The sequence below is a fragment of the Haliotis rubra genome, unplaced genomic scaffold, assembly GCF_003918875.1.
Source record: "Haliotis rubra isolate DU_JTF1 unplaced genomic scaffold, ASM391887v1 Scf314, whole genome shotgun sequence".
NCBI lineage: Eukaryota > Metazoa > Mollusca > Gastropoda > Lepetellida > Haliotidae > Haliotis > Haliotis rubra.
In genome coordinates, this window is record NW_025766985.1 from 15638 (window position 1) to 36989 (window position 21352).

Here is a 21352-nt window from a genome sequence, read left to right on the forward strand (position 1 = left end):
ATCCTCCTCCATTCCTCCTGCAAGGCTTGAGACAGTTGTTGCAACGTTTTGGGTTGAGGCTGACGACGTCGAACGCGTTTCCCAAGCTGGTCCCACAAATGCTCTATTGGGTTCAAATCGGGGATTTTGAAGGCCAGGGAAGAACTGTGATGTTCTGATTCGTCAGGTAGTCCATCGTGATGCGAGCCACGTGCGGTCTGGCGTTGTCCTGTTGGAAAACGTGACGTTGAGGGTTGATGACAGGTAAAAGATGACGTTGCAGAATTTCATCCCTGTAACGAATTGCAGTCAGGTTACCACGGACGTGCACCAAGTCACTTCTCCCGTTGTAAGAAATGGCCCCCATACCATCACACTTCCTCCAAATCTGTCCGCTTCAACTACACAATTACGGGCGTAACGTTCGTTTCTCCGTCTATAGACCCTCGTCCTACCATCGTGTCTTTGAAGTTGGAAACGAGATTCGTCGCTGAACCAAATTCGCTGCCAATGTCTCCAATTCCATCTCTGGACGTTCCTGCACCATCGAAACACGTGCCAGGGCGATGATGAGGTCGTAGTGTGCATCCTACGTGAGGTCGTCGAGGGCGTATCCGTGCTGTCTGGAGGCGATTTCTGATGGTCTGGGCGGAGACGCGGCGAAGATCTGGGACATTCTCTGCTGTTTGTGTTGCTGGGACGGCCCGGTTACGTAAAATGGAACACCCGGATGTAGCGGTCCTGTGCAGCATTGGTTACCCGTGGTCTACCACTCCTGAGGTCGGTCGCGGGTCGAGCTTCCAGTTGATTGTAGCGCCTCCATAAACGGGGAAATTGTTGTGTGATGCACGTTGAAGTGTCTTGCAACTGATGACTGAGATTCGCCAGCCTCAAGACGTCCGATTGCGATGTTCCGGTCAGCTTCGCTAAGTCGTGGCATGTTGAATTCGTCAGTAAACTGGCGTTGAGAGTGAATTGAACACGTTAAACTGCCTTCCTCATATACCCTACACACTGGTGCATAGGTGGAAGCAACTTTCATATTATAAAACGTCCCGTTCTCCATTTACTTTGTATATACTGTATTTTATAAAAACTATTTCACTTTCATTTTCAAATAATCTTAAGTAATAAAAACATCCTGTTCTCCAGTTATTTGCAAAAGCTAATTCAACAACAACTGTCATAAAAACGTCCTATTCTCCAGTTATTTATAATTGTATAATACTTGAATAGATACACTAATTGTATGAGTTAGGTTCAAATGTGGTTCAGAGAACCTTTCTGGGATGGGCCATACTCTGCTCTCCTTAGGCCAGCTCATTAATTAAATAGGGGTGGACAGCATGGCTCATTGAGTCTGTCTTATGCGAGGTCTGTCTTTTGGGAGGTTTGTCTTTTGGGAGTGAACTGACTATTGAGAAAATCAGTAGTGTCCCGTAAATAGCTTTCGACGTGTTGGGTGAGAGGTTTAGTAGTATATCTACAAAATTGCTTAACCTATGTGTTGGACATTGTGGCCCCGCAATAATAGGCCGTAATTTTAAATCATTCGCAGGTGGTAACTTAACATAGGGGGATGAGAGATTTTTACATCCTGAGCTTATAACCGCACTTTTATGAATTTTAGGGAGTCCATAGAAGTTACTTTCCTTCGATTCGAAATTAATGAGGTAATCTTCTTTTTGTTCTGTAAGATTACTGGATTATGAATGAACTAATTTTTTAAGATTTAAAATTACTATTTTTTCCGAGTTTTCTGGAAGCTTTTTCTAATATTCACTATTTGTAAGAATGCCTAGTGACAGCTGCCGATAATAGTCGGTGTCCATGATAACTGGGATTCGGACTTTATCGGCCTGTTTAATCACCATGGAGTCATTTTTCGACAATGAGTATAAGGCTTCCCGCTCTTTACCCGAAATGTTAGATCTCCCTTTATAAGAACGTTCTGTGAAAGGTAATTCCTTTAATTGCTCAATTACTTTATCAAGGGTTTTATTTTATCAGCTTTAGGTGTAAAGTTACTTTTGTTCTTTGCGAGCGACACATCTTCAATTCCTGTATCAATTCAAAATGGTCTAAAAGCCGTAACTTTCTAAAAAATCATGAATATCTGTCTCTAGTTCATGTAAATCTTGTTTTGCAGGAGTAGGGGTGAATTTCATACCTTTCAATAACACTGTGATCTCCTCCTCCTTTAGATCTACAGAGGATAGATTGATAACTTTAGGCTCTATTGTCTGCTCCTATTGTCGAGAGGGGTATGTGTCTACTTTCAGGTTACGGAAAGGGACGAGTAGTTACGAATGACCTGGTCCGGAAGGGGACAAAAGGGGGTGGGGCTTAAGGGTTCAGACCTCACTATCCAAATCGATTAGGCCACACATAGGTCACACACTGTTGTGATGACGTCATAAAAACAAAATGGCCGATTGTCTGCGAAACCCCTCTGGATACAACATTATTACAATACAACACAATATATAGATAATGGATAGTTAACATACTTACTTCTTATGACAACTCGTCTCTGTGCTGACCTGGACCCGTCCCTCAAAGCGATCATAACCCTTAGACGACCGTAACTCCCATACTTTAACATAGACTTACGACAGTCGTAGCACTACGATGCTTTGTGGAACGAGGCCCAGAGCATTTCTGTCAGTTTTGTCATGTTCATTGTTTTCGACACCAGCTGATAAATTGAGAGAGGGAGTATTCTTTAAAATAGATATTTAATTACACACAAAGGCTGTTTTGAGGATCAATAATATCTGGAGGAAATACAGACATTCATTCATTTATTCACCAAAGTGGTGAAATATGTTACGTCTTTGTGATATTAATGATGAACGCAGAAATACATCAGTACAAATACATAAATTTTACGAAACACTGCAATTAATTGATTGGAATTATCAAAGTACAATCAGTTGGCAGTAAATCTATCCACTGTCGACCAAAGACGATTTGAGCCATCCCTTGTGAGGCTGTTACATCAAAACGTCGCGTGACTTTGGTCCATGAAAGACGATATTGTCAACAACTTTCTATCTGACACCATACTGCACGTGTCTGAACTACTTCCCCTGCCATTAACATTGATATCAAAATGTATATTTTACTTAAACCAATGAATCACCTCAAACTACATGTAAATATTTCTACTGTCTACTAGGTAGACTACCACAATGAAATGCATGAAGACTACTCCTTTGTTCTCATTGTCTTGTCCGGTACCGGGAAAACCAAACTATTTGTCAATAAACCTTGTTTTTATCATTACTGATTTGAGCAGAGATACTTTTAGAGTTCTTAATAATCAGAAGATATGACTCCCCCGGACCATGATGAGGGACTAGCCACGGCAACGTGGTGCTTTCCTTAATGGCACATGTTGTCAGTATGACCAATAAACGCACATGTCACCTTTTCCAGTCACAACACCTCAACGTCCACGCACGAAATCATGAAACAAACAACCAGATGTGACCAGATGCTCCAACACCAAACTTTACCGCCATTGTTTAGAATTTATGATCAGGCAATACCTGTAATACGATATGCCCTGATTTATGGTTATCGAGATTTACAACATTAAGGTTGCATTGAGCTTGTTTACACCCATGCACACGATTCACCGTCAACGTGTTAAATGTGTTTTGAGTTATGGGATGGGAGTGGTGTGAGTTATGCAAATAAATGTATCTATATATTCAGGTAGGATAACTGCTGTAGCATATGACTGCAGTTGAAGCACAGTTACGCAAGTCAGAAAAAGATGTTCGCCGTGCTGCTGTTCGCTGTGATGTCCGCTCTAACTGCTGGGGCAGGTAATGTGACTTGCAATCAGTTTCTCTAGTTCTGTTTAGTGGGGGGGACGGTGGATTAGCATATTGGTTAAAGCGTTCGCTCGTCACGCCGGAGACCCAGGTTCGATTCCCATGGATACAATGTGTGAAGCCCATTTCTGGTGTCCCTTGATATCGTTGGAATATTGCCAAAAGCGGCTTAAAACCCAACTTGCGAGAATAAGTTATGTATAGATTACATATAAAAATACTGTAGTGCGGTTATAAGTAAAAGAAAGCCTTACATATGGTGAAAGAACCTGAAACACATGACAACATTATACATAAGAACTATAAAAGGTGCATGGTTATAAATATCGTAGTCTTTCCACAACAGAAACTAATATACCATTCATCTTTTACCAATACTTTAAATAGGTGCACTAATACACTGATATATACAGTGGTAAATATGCTGCTCAAAGCAAGTTGGACTTTAATACGAAAATTATCATTGTGATTAAACATACTTTCTAACGGCTTTGTGCAGAACGATATATGTTATGGCACTGAACATTATTACAACGAGAATGTATACCATAGGTCTTGCTCAACTGTAAATAAACTTATGCTTACCCTCTAAATAGAAGTGACAAAACCCTTTCTACATTCATAGGAAATGTCGTCTAAAGGCACAGTTGATTGTACAATTGTTACTATATGATACGCAGATATTGATTCAGCATGTTATACTTTAGCAAAACAGGCAGATAAAGCCCTAGGCCCTATTCGTAAAATGTTTCATCGTTTTCCTGATTTATCAACAGACGCGTTTTTCATGATGCTTGACAGTAAAATCTTACCTATTCTTTTTCACGGTGTGGAAATTTGGGGAGTGTTTTGGTCAGCAAACCAGTTGAACGAGTCCATACCAAGCTGCTCTGGAAAAGTTAGTTACAGAACTCCATACCAAGCTGCTCTGGGAGAGTGTGGATGTACTCCATTGTATGTAAACATTTATACGCGTGTCATTAAATACTGGTTTAAAATTATGAGAACGCCTGAAAATAGATGTGTTACACATTGTTATGCTATGTTGAAAAATAATTATGTTCACGGTTATGCAAATTGGGTGTCTTGTGTTCTATTTTCACATGGCTTTGGTTTTGTTTGGCTAGAACATGATGTTGGTAATATTGATAATTTTATTATTGTATTTAAACAGCGGTTGAAAGATGTATATATGCAGGATTGAGGTGCACGTCTACATGAATCCTCATTGTTATCCCCCGCAACGCGTTTTGTCGGGGGTATTACAATGGACTCCGTCCGTGCGTGCGTCCGTCCGTCCATGCACATTTGTCTTTTCCGGAGGAGAACTCTAAAACCTTTCAATATTTCTTCACAAACTTGGCACATTCATGGATCTGGTGGTGTACTGGTGCCTTTTGGTAGTTTTAGAATTCTGAATTAGATATGTTTGGCATTTCCATGGCAACAAGTTTGACATTGACTGAAATTAATGATAGTGCTCTTTTCCGGAGCTGAACTCTAAAACCGTTCAATATGTCTTCACCAAACTTGGCACATAGATAGATCTGGTGGTGTACTGGTGCCTTTTGGTAGTTTTAGAATTCTGAATAAAATATTTTTGGCGTTTCCATGGCAACAAGTTTGACTTAGACTGAAATTGTGGTTGTGCTCTTTTCCGGAGCAGAACTCTAAAACCGTTCAATGTTTCTTCACCAAACTTGGCACATAGATTGGTCGGGTGGTGTACTGGTGCCTTTTGGTAGTTTTGGAATTCTGAATAAAATATTTTTGGCATTTCCATGGCAACAAGTTTGACTTAGCCTGAATTGGTGATAGTGCTGCTTTCTGGAGCAGAACTTTAAAAACCTTTCAATACTCTCCTTCCTCATTTCTATATACACACCTAAATATTTGACATAATCATAACTCGTAGACATAATCATGAAGAGCTTTTTGCCATTGCGGGGGATATTGATGACTTTGTCTTCTTGTTAACTTCGTATTGTACATTCAAAACCATCCTTCAGGCAGAGACTTATTTACATCTCGTTAAATCTGCTAAATTGCGCCGTGTTTTAACTAAATTTCGCTGCGCATCAACCGGTTTTAATATCCAGAGTATAGACGCGGCGTTTCTGCTGGTTCCGCAATTCCGTTAACGGATGTAATCTGTCCCTTCTGTAATGATGGTTTTGAAGACAAATACCATATTCTATTAGTTTGTCCTCTCTACCAAAACATTAGAGAGAAGTATATACCACCTTATTACTTTACATACAACACTAAACTTAAATTTATACAATTTATGTCCAGCAAAGATAAATCTGTATTGTTTAATACTGCTATCTACCTGACCAAAATGTTTACACTGCGAACCTATGACCGGGCGCTTATGACATTATGATTTTCCAATACTAAGCACGTCATTGTACTATAGGTGTCAACGGCCATCATCTACGAAAATAAAGAGCCTGAGTCTGAGTCTGAAATATTGATTCAGCAGCATTATAGCTGTGTGATGTTGTTTGTAACCTTTCCACCCCCACCCCACCCACACCCACATCGTATCCTAATTGTGTAGGTTGAACAGCCAACCAACTATTACCGTTTACCTAAAGCTGAGGTGAGGTGAAATTGGATTTAACGTCGTGCTTGAGAATATTTCGCTCATATGACGACGTGCATGCGTGTGTGTGTGTGTATGTGCGGCTGCTTGTACTAGCCCAGACTTAAGCTGGTTTTATAGTGCTAGCACACTGAGATACCATGCCGCAGTGAAGCATAGATACCCCACTCAGACACATTATACTGACTCGGAGCCGACCAGTCCTTGTTGTACCCATTAATGCCGAGCGCCAGGCAGGGACCAACAAGTACCATGTTTCAACGTCTTTTGGTATGACACGGTCGGGGATCGAACCCGCGACCTTCCGCTCTCCGGTCGGACACTCTAACCACTACACCACGGAGGCGGTCGTTTACCTTAAAGATTATACACATAGACCATGTAGACGAGATTTAATACAGCAACGCACATAACATATTCGCAAAGATTCACCAGCAAAGAAATGTTTCACAGGCTATTTAGAAAACCAAATAAAGACCGCCTCCGTGATGTAGTGGTTAGAGCGTCCGGCCGGAGAGCGGAAGATCGCGAGTTCGATCCCCGGCCGCGTCATACCAAAAGACGTTAAAATATGATACTTGTTGGTCCCTGCCTGGCGCTTGGCATTAATGGGTGCGACAAGGACTGGTCGGCTCGGAGTCACTATAAGATGTTTGAGTGGAGTATTCATGCTTAACTGCGGCATGGTATCTCAGTGAGTTAGCACTATAAAGCCAGCTTAAGTCTAGGCTAGCACATTTAGCAACACATACCACGCATGCATGTCTTCAACCTACACTCCAGGGAGAGATCTTAGGTTAAGACCATCAAGAGCACTGGATGTTCCTATGACTAGGAAAAGACACTATGGAGATAGATCGTTCTCCAAAGCCGGCCCCTGGCTCTGGAACCGTCTTCCTCGTCACATTCAGAACATTGTCAATCTCGACCAGTTTAAACGACAACTAAAAACCCACTTGTTCAACATAGCCTTCGCCTAAGCGCCTTTGAGCAATACGTTGGAACAGGCGCTATACAAGTATTAACTTTATTTATTCATATGGGCAAAATGTTCTTAAATACGACGTTAAACCCCATTTCCCCTTACCATCTCTAGAAATAAAACAATACTTACACACATCCATTCATTCGCAAGGTGTGATTATTTAATTATCATTGCAAATATCTAATTCCCGAGTCATATCCTATTTGAAGATTACATAACATACATATAGTTTGCTTAAAGTGAGTGACTGAGTTGATATTTAGCGTCTCAGCCATATCGTGACGAAAATAATTTTTAAATGAATGATGAATACATTTTCAAGATTAACATCTGTCGACGATGGACAGTAAAACTACTATAGTATCACAGATATTAAGATAAAACTTGAATGTTATCTTACAAATATATCTCTATAAAAAATAATACAATGTAAAAACGGGCTAATGACCACTAGCAACTGAAGAAAGACCATGGGGACTTACAGTACGTTTGCTACCTGCATGGACCCTAGCTGGATTTACGCCATCCCTTCAGCGGATGGCGATTATGCTCCAATTGGTGTATTCCCATATTGCCTACAGTTCCAAACTGCCTACAGGTTAAAACAACATGATACGGTCCAGTGATCAGGAAGTGAATACACCGATCTGACCGTTCTACCACTGCTAAAATGAACTTGACTAGTTAGCTGGTTAATTCTATGGTGTCTTCCCACTCTGCCCAAAGAAGTTTAAAAAATGACAAGGGTTGGTTGATAGGACATCTTTATTCATTCTGAGAATTCTCAGACTTTACATGGAGACATGGATTTATCATGAAAAACTGATTTTGACAGGTTTTACAGTCTTTCAGTGGTTTTACAGTCTTTTACTTGTTTTACAGTCTTTTACATATTTCACAATTACACACAACTGACAACCTTTGCAAACTTGATGAGATGTCCAGCAGCATCACGATACTGAAGAGGCGTTTTTCTGCCGCTCTGGAGGTGCTCCGTCAGTCTCAGAAGTCTCGCATCGAGCTCTCTGTTGAACATTTGCCATTGTGTGATGGATGCAGTTGGTTCCCCTTCTAATTTATTAGGAGTTTAATTAACTGAGAAGATGAGATCTCAACAATTTAGTCCTTACCATGTGTTTCAACATAATCTGACAAAGACAGACAAAGCCTGTAACAACATACTTAAAACAAGCCTACCCAACTTGATCAAATAGGATTAAGTTAATCCTGCTTTGGAGGTTATAATATCAGCATGCTAACTGCTTCCCAAAACAAAATAAAACAATATCATTGTACTTGTCTTGTAGTCTTTATTGGATGAGAAGACTCAAAACATACTATACACAGAAGTAGATGCACAGATATATACTAATATTATCCCCCTAATTATCCCTTACTCCAAACGAAGCACCCCTTCTTCATTGATACTCGGGCTGTTCCATTATTCCACAGGGCAACAAATCTTTTCCCACGCTGCTTACAATGTTTTTTGTTCGGAGTTGGGATGTAGGCAGTTTGGAACTGTAGGCAGTATGGGACCTAACCCTCCAATTTAGCCAAGCAATAAAAGAACAGATATTGTGCGATTAAAACCATGTAGTATGAAAAATACCTTGACAGAGATGGGACTTACATACCCCCTCATATTTTACGATACTTCAAACTCATATGAAGGTATTGCCACTTCAGTCAAAGTTATTAAAAACAAATTAAAAGCCATTGATCAATTACAATAGAAATTCAAAAAATTTCAATTAAATCGATTTCCTATAAAAAACAAAACAATAACTACTTGAGGATAAACTTTGTTAAAACGATCCGATAACGTTTTTACACTGAAATATTTATTGAAAAATCAACACAGTCAAGCAGGACATGCTTGACCGTGATTCTTTCATTGTTTGCTTAAAGAGACAATACAAACAAACTGTATTATTATAATACAACACAATATATATACTCATGCCAATAATGGTTGTCACCCCTTCAATTTTTTTAATTGGGGAGGGGGGTGACAACCATTATTGGCATGAGTATATATAATGGATACTTAACATACTTATTTTTTTATGACAACTCATCCCTTTGCTGACCTGGACCCCGTTCCTCAAAGAGATCGTAACCCTAAGACGATCGTAACTCCCATACTTTAACATAGACTTACGACAGGTGTAGCACTACGATCACTTTGTAAAACGAGGCCCAGAGCATTTAGAACTGTCATGTATGACAGATTTCTGAACAAAGCATGCGTTTTTACAATAGCTGTTCAAATGAGCTTCTTGGCATGGGGCCAATCAGAGAGTGACACAGAAGTACAGGTTTAGCGTGTTGTTGCTGACTGGTAAAACTTAAGGAACTGACAACTAATTATTTATACGAAATGTATGTAAAATATTTGAATTTTAAAAGAAATATATACAAAAAACTGCATCGGTCACAACAGAAATTTCAGTTTGATTTGTTGAAATGTCAGTGAACTGTAACTACCGCCTAAAGTTTTGATAGGCTGTTTATTTATATATGTAAGAGCAGATAAAATGGCGATTACTGCCATGGAAATAGGGCAGTCATCTGAGAATCTTGACAATATTGTTCCGGATCCAATGATAATGGCACCAATAACTGCGTCCATATGTGAAGATATACACCTAGAAACTAATGAAGCAACCCCTGCATTTCTCAACCATGTCTATCCAAATGTAGTTATCATTCGTGTCCAACTTGGTGGAGAACTAAATAGTGAATGGAAGATGATGCTTTTGACTCTTTATAACACCGAAAATGATGCCATTATTCCATACGATTATTATTTCTATAACTCTGTTCCAAAAGTAGAGTGATTATGTCCAATTGGTAACTACGAAAACTATGGATCTGGGGTATTACATGATTTGGTTTGAATAGCCATTTGTGTCCATAAACGTTTACTCCTGAACATCCATGTTAGAATCGGCCTTCGGTAACCCATGCTTGTCGTAAGAGGTGGTCAGGTTCGCTGACTTGGTTGACATGTGGCAGCGTATCCCAATTGCCTAGATCGATGCTCATGATGTCAATCATTGGATTGTATAGTCCAGACTCGATTGTTTACAGGCGCAATGATATGGCTGGAATATAAACAAGTGTTGCATTGAACAACAACAAAAACAGAAAACGTAGCTTACAGGTACTGTGTTCGAAACTGAAGATGGAATGTGTGTTTCTTCGGGATATGATCATATATGTGTAGCTCAGTATACAATGCAACTAGTTCATGGAAACTATGCGTGTAAGTTATAGTACAATGAAACTAGCCCGCGAAGACAATGTGTGTAGCTAATGGTGCAATGTGTGTAGCTTATGGTACAATGTGTGTAGCTCATGGTGCAATGTGTGTAGCTCATGGTACAATGTGTGTAGCTTATGGTGCAATGTGTGTAGCTCATGATGCAATGTGTGTAGCTCATGGTACAATGTATGTAGCTCATAGTACAATGTATGTAGCACATGGTTCAATGTGTGTAGCTCGTGGTACAATCACTACAAAAATAAGTTGGTTTCCGGAACACTGAAACTGAGAAGAAACGACATGGAAACCACCATTTCCAGTTGTTTTCCATGTAGTTTCCTATAGTTTCATTGTGGTTTCCATGAAAACTGAAACTGAATTTTGCACCATTTCTGGCTGGTTTCCAGTGCGATTCATTACCCACTCCTCCAAGCTGGATCCAGCTGGTTTCCGTTTTTTCGTTTATTGTAGGTTTCAACCTGGTTTCCGTTTTTCGTTTATTGTAGGTTTCAACCTGGTTTCCGTTTTTCGTTTATTGTAGGTTTCAACCTGGTTTTCGTTTTTTCGTTTATTGTAGGTTTCAACCTGGTTTCCATGTTTTCGTTTATTGTAGGTTTCAACCTGGTTTCCATGTTTCCGTTTATTGTAGGTTTCAACCTGCTTTACATGTTTTAGTTTGTTGTAGGTTTCAACCTGCTTTACATGTTTTAGTTAGTTGTTGGTTTCAACCTAGTTTCCAAGTTATAACCTAGTTTCCATTAAAACTGAAACTACATTTTGCACCAGTATCTGGATAGTATCCATGTCGGGACTTTGCCCACTCGTTCATGGAGGCTCCTGCTGGTGCTTAGTTTATTGTTGTTTCCAACCTAGCTCCCAGCTTATAACCTGGTTTCCATGAAACTTAATCTGTTGTGCTGGCCCCTTACCCGCTCCTCCAGAAAAGAGGTTGTGTTTCATGCAACACACATACCAAATCAGGTATTTTATACAATTGCACAATGGTAAAACCGTCAGGATGACAAATAACAGAATAAAACACAAAGTCATGATAGCTTTATTTACATTCAACCATTTGCTGATAAACAACTGATATTTCGAATGTTCACATTAATAAAAACTGAATTTTCAAAATGCCTAAATAATTAAAAGCAATAAGGGAATAAATAGCAGTGAGTATGGGATGTTTTCTTAAACTCATCAATGTAGATGAATCCATATTATTTGGTTTTCCAATTTGAGAAATGTTAACTCTTTCCCCAAGAGAGGAATAACTATCTGTTTCTTCCCCGGCCAGTCAAGCGTTGTCAGGACCTTCCTCCTCCTGCTTTCCAGCTTCTGAAAGTTAGAAAACAATAAACAATCAGTACAAACAAGCATTCGTCAACATTATCGCTAGCTGGAGAAAGGAAAACTGTCTAATGTTCCTTAAGCTAGAGGAAAAATAAACTGTAACCACTGTCCAATAAGCACGAAGTTCAATAAATCAAAACTGATCATTTGACCTGAAAAGTGACAAAAGTTTCAATCGCAGAAGAACTTAATGAAATTTGTAAGTGTAGAGAGAGAAGCGAGAGAAGGACGTATTTCCTTAGCTTGGGTTAAACATTTGATGACTGACAAAAATATTTTCTTTCACTAAATAACAGTTGTGACTTATAGAAAACATTGACATTGAATTAATAACATTTCTTAGGAATGCACACTAAATTCATGCTATCATTGCCTATATTTCCGACAAATTCTCATGTGAAAGCTATAACTTATTTTCTGAATGTTACATGCATTATGCTTTGATATTATATGTATAGAACTACGAATTATCCATTATTCTGAAAATAATGTGAAAAGAAATATTTGGGATTTAAAAAAAAATAATGTGGGGTCATTCTGGCAGACAAGAAATTGAATGGGGTCATATGCAGACCTCCATAACTAATATCTCATACTGCTATTGGCAATGTGTTTGCAGCTACTATTTAGTGGGGTATTGTTAATAAATTGTTAATTGATGTGTGCAAGGTGAAATATGTCCAAACCAAACCGTAATGTACATTGGCGCTTTACTATGTACTATTTATAACTCTTTTAGCTGCATATTTCTAATTATACATTGCACGTATTAAACAGTGGTTATTTTGAAAGTTCTTTGGAATATCAGTGTACATTTTCAAGAAATTACATTAACTTGATTTTTTTTCAAATAAGGTTTTCCTTAAATTTTAAACTTGTGTAAGATTAGAATTGAGAACGGTTAGAATTTACTTACACATCTGAGTCTGCTTTCCCAGTTCTTTGTCTTCTAGGTGAACGAACCCTCTTGTTCGTCCAAAACCGCCAAACTGCTTCTGAAAGGAAATGTGTATAAGTGGAAAATATTTTCAGTTGGAAGTTACGTAAATAGTGGTTGTGTAATTTGTATGTATTTTTCTGATTCATAGGATTTACATTATTTGGATAATTTTATGTACAATGTACATCATTTACAGAAGGGTTTGGATTACACATACCTGTTGCAGGTCAAGATCAGTTAGTCATCTTCAGTTTTTCCAACACTGCCCCAATGGAATGCTGGAAATATAGAAATTAAGGGAAAAAGCAGGAACTTTCTAAGTGATATTGTACTCTTGATAACAATAAGGCATGAAAATAGAAGAATAAATATCAATTTGCAAGGTGTAGATATGCTAATATCAAAAGAAGCAAAATTAACAAGTTCATATAATTTTAGGTTGACAATGTACATCAATGTATCCCCAACATATCCTATTAAACGTTCTATATATCCAACTCTCTTTGCAAACTTCTTTTGTGGATCTAACAAAATCCACAAATCTTCATTCAGAGTTAAATATCTTGACATTCTAAGTGTAAAATTGTTTACGTCAGATGATTAACTTAAATTTCCTCATACATCAGTAATCTATCCTATACTGACTTGAAAACCTATTAAAAAACAGTTTCCAAAAATAGTGTGTTGACAATTTATCCACTCAACAGCATTATAATATCATGATAAATATCGTCTTAAAAGTTGGCTGAAAAATATTGTCGATTTTTTTGTCATAGGCTGTCTTGTAACTCTAATAACTAGACAAAGAATTTTGAAACTTCACTCTAACCATGCACTAAAAATGGTCAGAGAATTCCTATAAATGCAAAATGACTCACTATCCCCCACTGAATTGTTTTCAGTGGTACAAATATCAAAAGCAATTTTCAATAACAAACTTTAAAATAGAACTTCCAATCATTGGATTTCTTGCAATAATATTCGAATACTTCTAAATACGTTTGGAAGTTATCTTGAGTCGTGACATTGCTGGATATATTTGTGGTTCATATTGTTCTTGCAAAGACAATATTTCATACATTACGATAATGAACCATTTAGTCGTATGTGACCTGATCGAAATCACAATCGAGTTCTTGAGTTGACTAAGTAAAGGAAGCCATATCTCTTGCCAACATTTCGACACGCAATTGCATATCGAGTTCCATCAAGTCTATAACTTTAATTTCATATTTATTGTCCTAGCTACTTATGTACATAAAACGTTACACATAACATGAGCTATTGCTTAATTCAAGAAATTTACACTGTACCTGAGGGATACGGTGATTTCGTAGACTGAACCAGTTCGTAGACGCGGTGGATTCGTAACCCAGACTGGTTCGTAGACGGTGATTCCGTAGACGGGTATTAATAATTGAATAATAGTATATATTAAGTTTGATTTTTACTTACGAAAGTTGTTATGCTTTGTTTTCAGTGATACGAAACTAAGGGCAGCTAAGAACAAGAAAGTGTGATTAAAGAGTGAACGAATATTTTCCCGTATCTCGTCTAGACTTGTTTTACATGTATTTGTATTTGTATATGTAGGGTTTGTATTGTTTCACTGAGTTGTTGTGAACGTGGATTAACAGGTTTCACTGAGTTGTTGTGAATTTTACAGCATGTTCTACAGCAATTCAATTTTGATAATAGGTGCCCGTTAAGACGAGACAACCCCAAGGAAGCCGACACACAGACCTCGACATACAAATGACATGACACTGATTGTTTGTCAAGTACTTGAACTCACTGTCAAAGCTTATACTAACTTTAAATGCTTTTAATGGTAAACATTACTCACAACCTCAATTCATAGTACAATTCCCTGATATTCTAGTTATTGAGAAATCCGTAATGTATGTACCGGATTGACAATTGTTTGAATTACATTATACTAAACTTCCTAAATGCTTATACCCTTTCACATTCTAAAGCAAAAATAATTAAACCGAGTTTTCCCTCAAATTTCACGTTTTGACGTTTAAGCTTTTTCATTACTACAGTGGAAATTGTTACTCATCGTAGAATATCATCCATCTATTTAGATTTTCAAAATTCCCCATGATATGAAATGACGATAAATACTTGGTATTTAATAACAATTAAGATTGTAATAAATAATGAAATTTGATAACTGAGGATTTTTCATCTAAGCTTGTCAGACTTCACAGTTATTGTCGAACACAAGTGAAACACTTCATGTGTCATATATATCAAAATTATAACAGTATAGTGATTTGGTGTCCCACAGTATCAGTTCTTTCCACACACTCAACATCTTGGTTCAACAAAAACAGGTAAATATAAAGTTGATCAATGCGTCAACAAATATTTGGGGTAACCTTTTCTTGTTCATCTAAGCAATCTTACAAATTACGTACTCTTTCAAATGTTAATCTGCTGTTCCTTCCCCAGGCATATTCATTTTGAATTTTAAGACCTCATAATTATTCTACGCAATTACTGATAATGTAATATGATATGAAAGTAGTTAATCTTCGAAACTAGGTTTCAGGAATTGAAACCAAGAGTATACACATGACCATAGTTTCTTGTTGGTTTCCATTACCGGAACTATAAGTTTACAGTATCCATTATGGATTCTATTAGGAAACTAGGTTACCCAGTTTCAATGAATGGATACCAACTGGATGCCAGGATGGTCAACTTCATGCCAAATACTTGCAAATTTTAAGTTACTCAGTTCAAAACAGTGCACAGGAAACCAACATGAAACTACATTTTCTGGTTTTATGTTGGTTTCAATTTCATGAAACCTTCAATTGCAAATTCCAGGAATGGAAACCAACAAGAAACCTATAACCTTAGTTTCTTGTTGGTTTCCATTTACTGAAATGCAAAAATCAAAGAATCCAAAATGGAATCTAGTTGGAAACTCAGTTACTCAGTTTCAGTGAATGGAAACCAACTGGATTCCCCACTTACCCAGTATACGGATGGTTTCCAGATTTCAGGAAACCAAGTAATTTTTGTAGTGAATGTGTGTAGCTCAGGTTAAAATGTATGTATCTCATGGTACAATGTATGTATCTCATGGTACAATGTGTGTAGGTCATGGTGCAATGTGTGTAGCTCATGGTACAAAGTGTGTAGCTCATGGTGCAATGTGTGTAGCTCATGGTAAAATGTATGTCGCTCATGGTACAATGTATGTAGCTCATGGTTCAATGTGTGTAGCTCATGGTGCAATGTGTGTAGCTCATGTTACAATGTGTGTAGCTGATGGTACAATGTGTATAGCTCATGGTACAATGTGTGTAGCTCATGGTGCAATGTATGTAGCTCATGGTTCAATGTGTGTAGCTCATGGTGCAATGTGTGTAGCTCATGCTACAATGTGTGTAGCTGATGGTACAATGTGTATAGCTCATGGTACAATGTGTGTAGCTCATGGTGCAATGTCTGTAGCTCATGGTTCAATGTGTGTAGCTCATGGTGCAATGTGTGTAGCTCACGGTGCAATGAGACTTCGATGAAACCAATGTGTGTAACTCCTTGTACAGTGTATGTAGCTTATGGTATAATGAGGCTACTTCTTTGAGACAGTGCGTGTAGCTTATGATACAATGTGTGTTATGTAATGGTATGCAAGCGACTTGTGCAGATCATGGCTGCGATGAATGTAGCCCATGTGCACGGTTTGTAGGGATAGTTTTACAGGTTGTGTTAATCTTCCTCTTCCTGATATGACAGGAACAATAAAAAAATCGACCAAACACATTGCTGAATATCAATAATATTCTCATCTTTATTCAGTTGTCAAAGTTTATCATTATGTCCCTGATTGTAGTACTCACAATGTAATCACATGTTTAGCAAATATTAACGACACATAAAGGACTTGCGGTAATATTTTCGTAATGGGCAACTTTACACTCCTTTGTTCTTATTTGTAAACTCGTATTTACAAATTCAAAACAAACTGATGTAAAGTGATTGTTATGTGCGGAGAATACACATAATTCCGCCTACAAGCATAACCACATTGCCTGTTGCACATGTGAACGGATCCAGTAATCAGCGTCTCTGTAGCTGCGGTTTACTTCATGAAGTATATTGGCGTATTTGAAAGTCTCCGTACTCGTGCTTAAACACTGAAGAGACCATGGTTAACCACTAAGTGCACAGAGATACTTAAACCGTTGCTCTGGGTAGCATTGGCACCAACTGCAAAAGACAAACCGTCGTGTCGCAAAATACACCAGATAAACAGATTTAAAATATGCAACATACACATTCCATGCGTTCCGATCTAGTGATCCTAAGCGTCTGTTCAGTGTCGCCATAATCCTGCGAACGGTGCACGGTCCCGTCCTGCAGAGCCGTTCTCTTATCTTGCTGTACAAGTAGCCAGCCATCTTTGTCCCGGCATGTGTGGATATCATGTGCCTCAAACTCCTGCGCTTCACCCTTATCTCGCAACTCATCATGCTTTACTTGAGTTTGAATCAAAATACTATATTAGTACCAATATTATACCAAATAATCTGCTAATATTTCTCAGTAAATGTATTTATACAAAGCAGGCTCATATGTCTATTTCTCAAAAACAATGTTCATTTCAGCGGCAAGATGTCCTCTTGGGTTTGTTAGCCTCGGTCGATCATGCTACCTGTTCTCTACCAACAGTGCTGACTTCGCTGGAGCCAATGTAGGTTGTTCATGTTTTCTTAAATAGATATGTTTCCTATCGTCATTTGAAAGAGCACATGTTTTGCTAACCTACATAGATTTTTCAATCGTAAAAGAATCACATTACACAGCAACAAATGTGATTCTATCCATGCGTGTGGACATATTAAGTTTCAAATACTTCAAAGACCCGTGATGGTCCGGGTTAGAATGTGCCTTCAGTAACCCATGCTTGTCTTAAGAGGCGACCAACGGGATCGGGTGGTCAGGCTTGCTGACTTGGCTGAAATATGTAATCGGTTCCCAATTGCGCAGATCGAGGCTCATGCTGTTGATCACTGGATTGTCTGGTCTAGACTCGATTATTTACCAACCACTGCCATATAGCTGGAACATTGCTGAGTGTGGCGTAAAACTAAACTCACTCACTCACTCAAATACTTTAAAGGTATGGGTCAGCTGTGACATATATGCTCAGTTCCCCTTGGAGTTATCTTAGATTTCAAACGTCGGTGGTGATCTTTAAATGACAAGAGATTGATATTTCAGATTAACATTAATGATGGATACTTATAATATGATTAGTTCTCCTTTATCTTATGGTTGTTTTAAGCAAACTAAATTGAATGACAAATATTTGAATACACATTGCATCTGTTATAAATCGGAAGGATATCATTATTCACTGAGATTGTTTCGTGGCCATGACATCGACGGGGATATTTATAAGTATCGTAAAATGACTGGCTCCTCTCTCCAAACCCAATTTGTTAGTGCCCATTTTACTGGAATGGTGATCTACCTTCAGCTGCTGGTGCTCTAAAGCCTGTATCATTTCGCACATACCTTAATAGTGATAACCTTGTTAAGTTGCATGCTAGTTTTAAATCTATATCAGTGATATTGTCCTTTGTTGGCGGGTGTTATAACGTTGAAGCTTTTTAATGAGTCTTCAAAGTCACGGTATGGCTCAAATACTGCCGACGTCACTTTCAATTTCAAATCACTCACTCACTCAAAAGTGTAATGTTTTATCTACGTCGATTATTGAAAACACGACAGACGCGTTAATGATAGTGTCCCAACTTAATGATTAGTTTGGTGTCGTCACTTAGATTTCATTCTCTTCGCCGATGATTTGAATTTAAATATGGGAGCTGGTCTGATTTCGATGTGAGGATATATGTGCTTTTAATTTGTGTGCCAACTCTCACTTCTTTTTTGGCTCTTATGAAATACTATCCAAAGTTGAACCTTTTCCATGTTTTGATCAAACCGCAATACGACAGTATTATACCTTTTCAGTCCTTCTGCCTGTTTTTCGGAAGTCGCTTGGCTGTCATCGAAAGGAAGACTGAAGATACTTTGATCAAGAGTTACCTGCTCCGACATGGCAAAGGTAGTGTGCTTCCAAAAATTATGTTGTTCTCTTTCACAAATTATTTTATCAGCCATACAGCTCCTTATTATGACATTACAATGATGAGTATAAAGTACTAGTGTGCAACACTAATAGATCTTCAGGCACCTTTTCTCTGCTGGCAAATTGCTTAGACTCTTGTATAGCATTCTGTGTGTAGCAACAATAAATGGCCAACGTAAGATTACAAACAGTTAACATAATCATGATTGTCTGATTGGCATTTTTTATGGTGAGTGTTTAGGCGGTACCTTCTACATCGGTGGCACTGACCTGAGAGCAGAGGGAATCTTCACCTGGGAGCGCCCTTTGGCGAAGAAACTAGGGTACAGGGGGTGGCCGCCAGGTCAACCTGATAATTACAAGGGTAACGAACATTGCATGACCTTGCCTCGATCATTTAAGTACAGGTGGAATGATGCACCCTGCGATCACAAGTACAGGTTCATTTGTGAACGACGTCATTAACAATTTTGTCACAAATGTAAGAAGAATATGCAATGGCAATACCAGTGTCTTGCTGAATACAAACGTCTTACATCCACCAGTGTGTTGTTGTTTTTCTTTTGAGGATGTCAACATGCATCGTCATGTGGTTAGAGATAAGTATAGTCCATATCTGGCAACTGTTACAAAAAGTAAATTCATAATACAGCAGCTAGGTCTGAAACATGATGTATAGCTGTATCCTGGTTGCTCCAGGTGACACTTCACTCATCTTTCAACATTGTTTCCCACTGGAACTGTTTAGGTAGATGGAACGCTCACCTAACTATGGAGTTTAAATTGAAAATTGACAGAACATTCGAGCTTTGAACGTTTCGATCTTTGGAGGCATTATTAAGGAAGGCACGACGTAGAGTTTATAAGCTTTTAATTTATACATAACGAGTATAGGAGTAAAGAGTCCAAACAGGTGTTTAGAATATTATATTTTATCTTTCTAAACATATTTTGGAAAATAGGAGGAGTTGTAAAGCTTTCCAGGTTCCGGGTTCTCAACAATAAAGTATGAAAAGTGTCGATGATCAAGTAATGAACGTTTGAGATACCCTGATAATAATGGGACAAGCCACCTGGCGTAACTTGGTCCAAATCGATCGCCCAATTACAATGTGAGTTGTCACCCTACCCAAGTGCACACGAATCACAAGGTGGAATATGTCAGACTTGTTTAACGTTGACTCTATATTTCATTATTCTCTATTTTTTTAAACGATATGTTGGACTTGTGTTGAACAACGTGAAGCTGGTTATCGTTATTATGTTTCCCAAGAACTCTTTACCAACCTATGGTAGCAATCAAATTTCAACACTGTTGAAAGTGTATCTCAAGTCAACAGTAAATTGACCTTAGTCTTCAGTATTGACACTTGCAGTTGGTATGTACATTAAGATTGTAGAAATCAATAAGGTTATTATTTACTAAATAAAAGACAATCAATCACTAAAGCATAGCAAAATAACAGATTACAGATAATGACTAACCATAAAAAGAGATTTCACAATACAGACCAATATACAAACGGGCTACAGATCAATGGAAACTGACGGTAGACCATCACGATAAGTAACCATGGTTTCTTGTGGTAGTACAATGCCTATCATCATGTTTACATTCACATGTTACAACGATTCGCGACTAAGGGGAACACATTTGTTGTCTCAAGTACTTCGTTTGTTTTCAGGCAACTTAATGTCAGCGTTGATATTCAAGCGCCTTCTGCATAAATGCTTAGACAACCAAGACTCAGTTAATCAGTTTCACCAAAAGATAATGTCAAATACACAAGTAAGTTTAACCTCATCAAACTGCCTGTTTCATGTTTACAGACACAAATATGTATCTTAAGGAATGTTAAAAGCATGGTCGCACTGGTTATTCGTCCACATAAAGGTGCCACGAGGTGATAAAACAGAACAACTGTCTAATACTCATTAAACTTAATCATTCATCATAATGGAGAGAGTTGGACTACTTTAAATTCTTCTTCAGCTTCACACCTTCCTCCATACCTGTGTGACTGAAAATAATAACTCACTCACTCTCTCTCTTCCATATTGGATGCAGAACCAGATCTGCTTCACTTTCCTCCATACTGGAAGCAGTACCAGATCTGCTTCACTCTCCTCCATACTGGATGCAGTACTAGATCTGCTTCACTTTCCTCCATACTGGATGCAGTACTAGATCTGCTTCACTTTCCTCCATACTGGATGCAGTGCCAGATCTGCTTCACTTTCCTCCATACT

The 21352-nt window shown here is 38.2% G+C and overlaps 1 protein-coding gene across 1 annotated transcript; it reads left to right on the forward strand.

The window, feature by feature from the left end:
* Positions 1–3690: 3690 nt before the first annotated feature.
* On the forward strand, positions 3691–19643 carry LOC124283362 (perlucin-like). The gene is made up of 4 exons (XM_046719397.1): positions 3691–3815; positions 17613–17698; positions 18985–19078; positions 19344–19643. The coding sequence occupies exons 1-4, from the start codon at positions 3764–3766 to the stop codon at positions 19565–19567; spliced, it is 456 nt and encodes a 151-aa protein (XP_046575353.1). The 5' UTR covers positions 3691–3763; the 3' UTR covers positions 19568–19643.
* Positions 19644–21352: the final 1709 nt, after the last annotated feature.

Bases quoted from the DNA above. Each gene is read 5' to 3' on its own strand.
- LOC124283362 (XM_046719397.1), top strand. From the start codon at position 3,764: ATGTTCGCCGTGCTGCTGTTCGCTGTGATGTCCGCTCTAACTGCTGGG. The intron at 3,816-17,612 runs GTAATGTGACTT...TGTTCATTTCAG, and splicing joins CGCTCTAACTGCTGGGGCAG to CGGCAAGATGTCCTCTTGGG. The intron at 19,079-19,343 runs GTAGTGTGCTTC...GTGAGTGTTTAG, and splicing joins CCTGCTCCGACATGGCAAAG to GCGGTACCTTCTACATCGGT.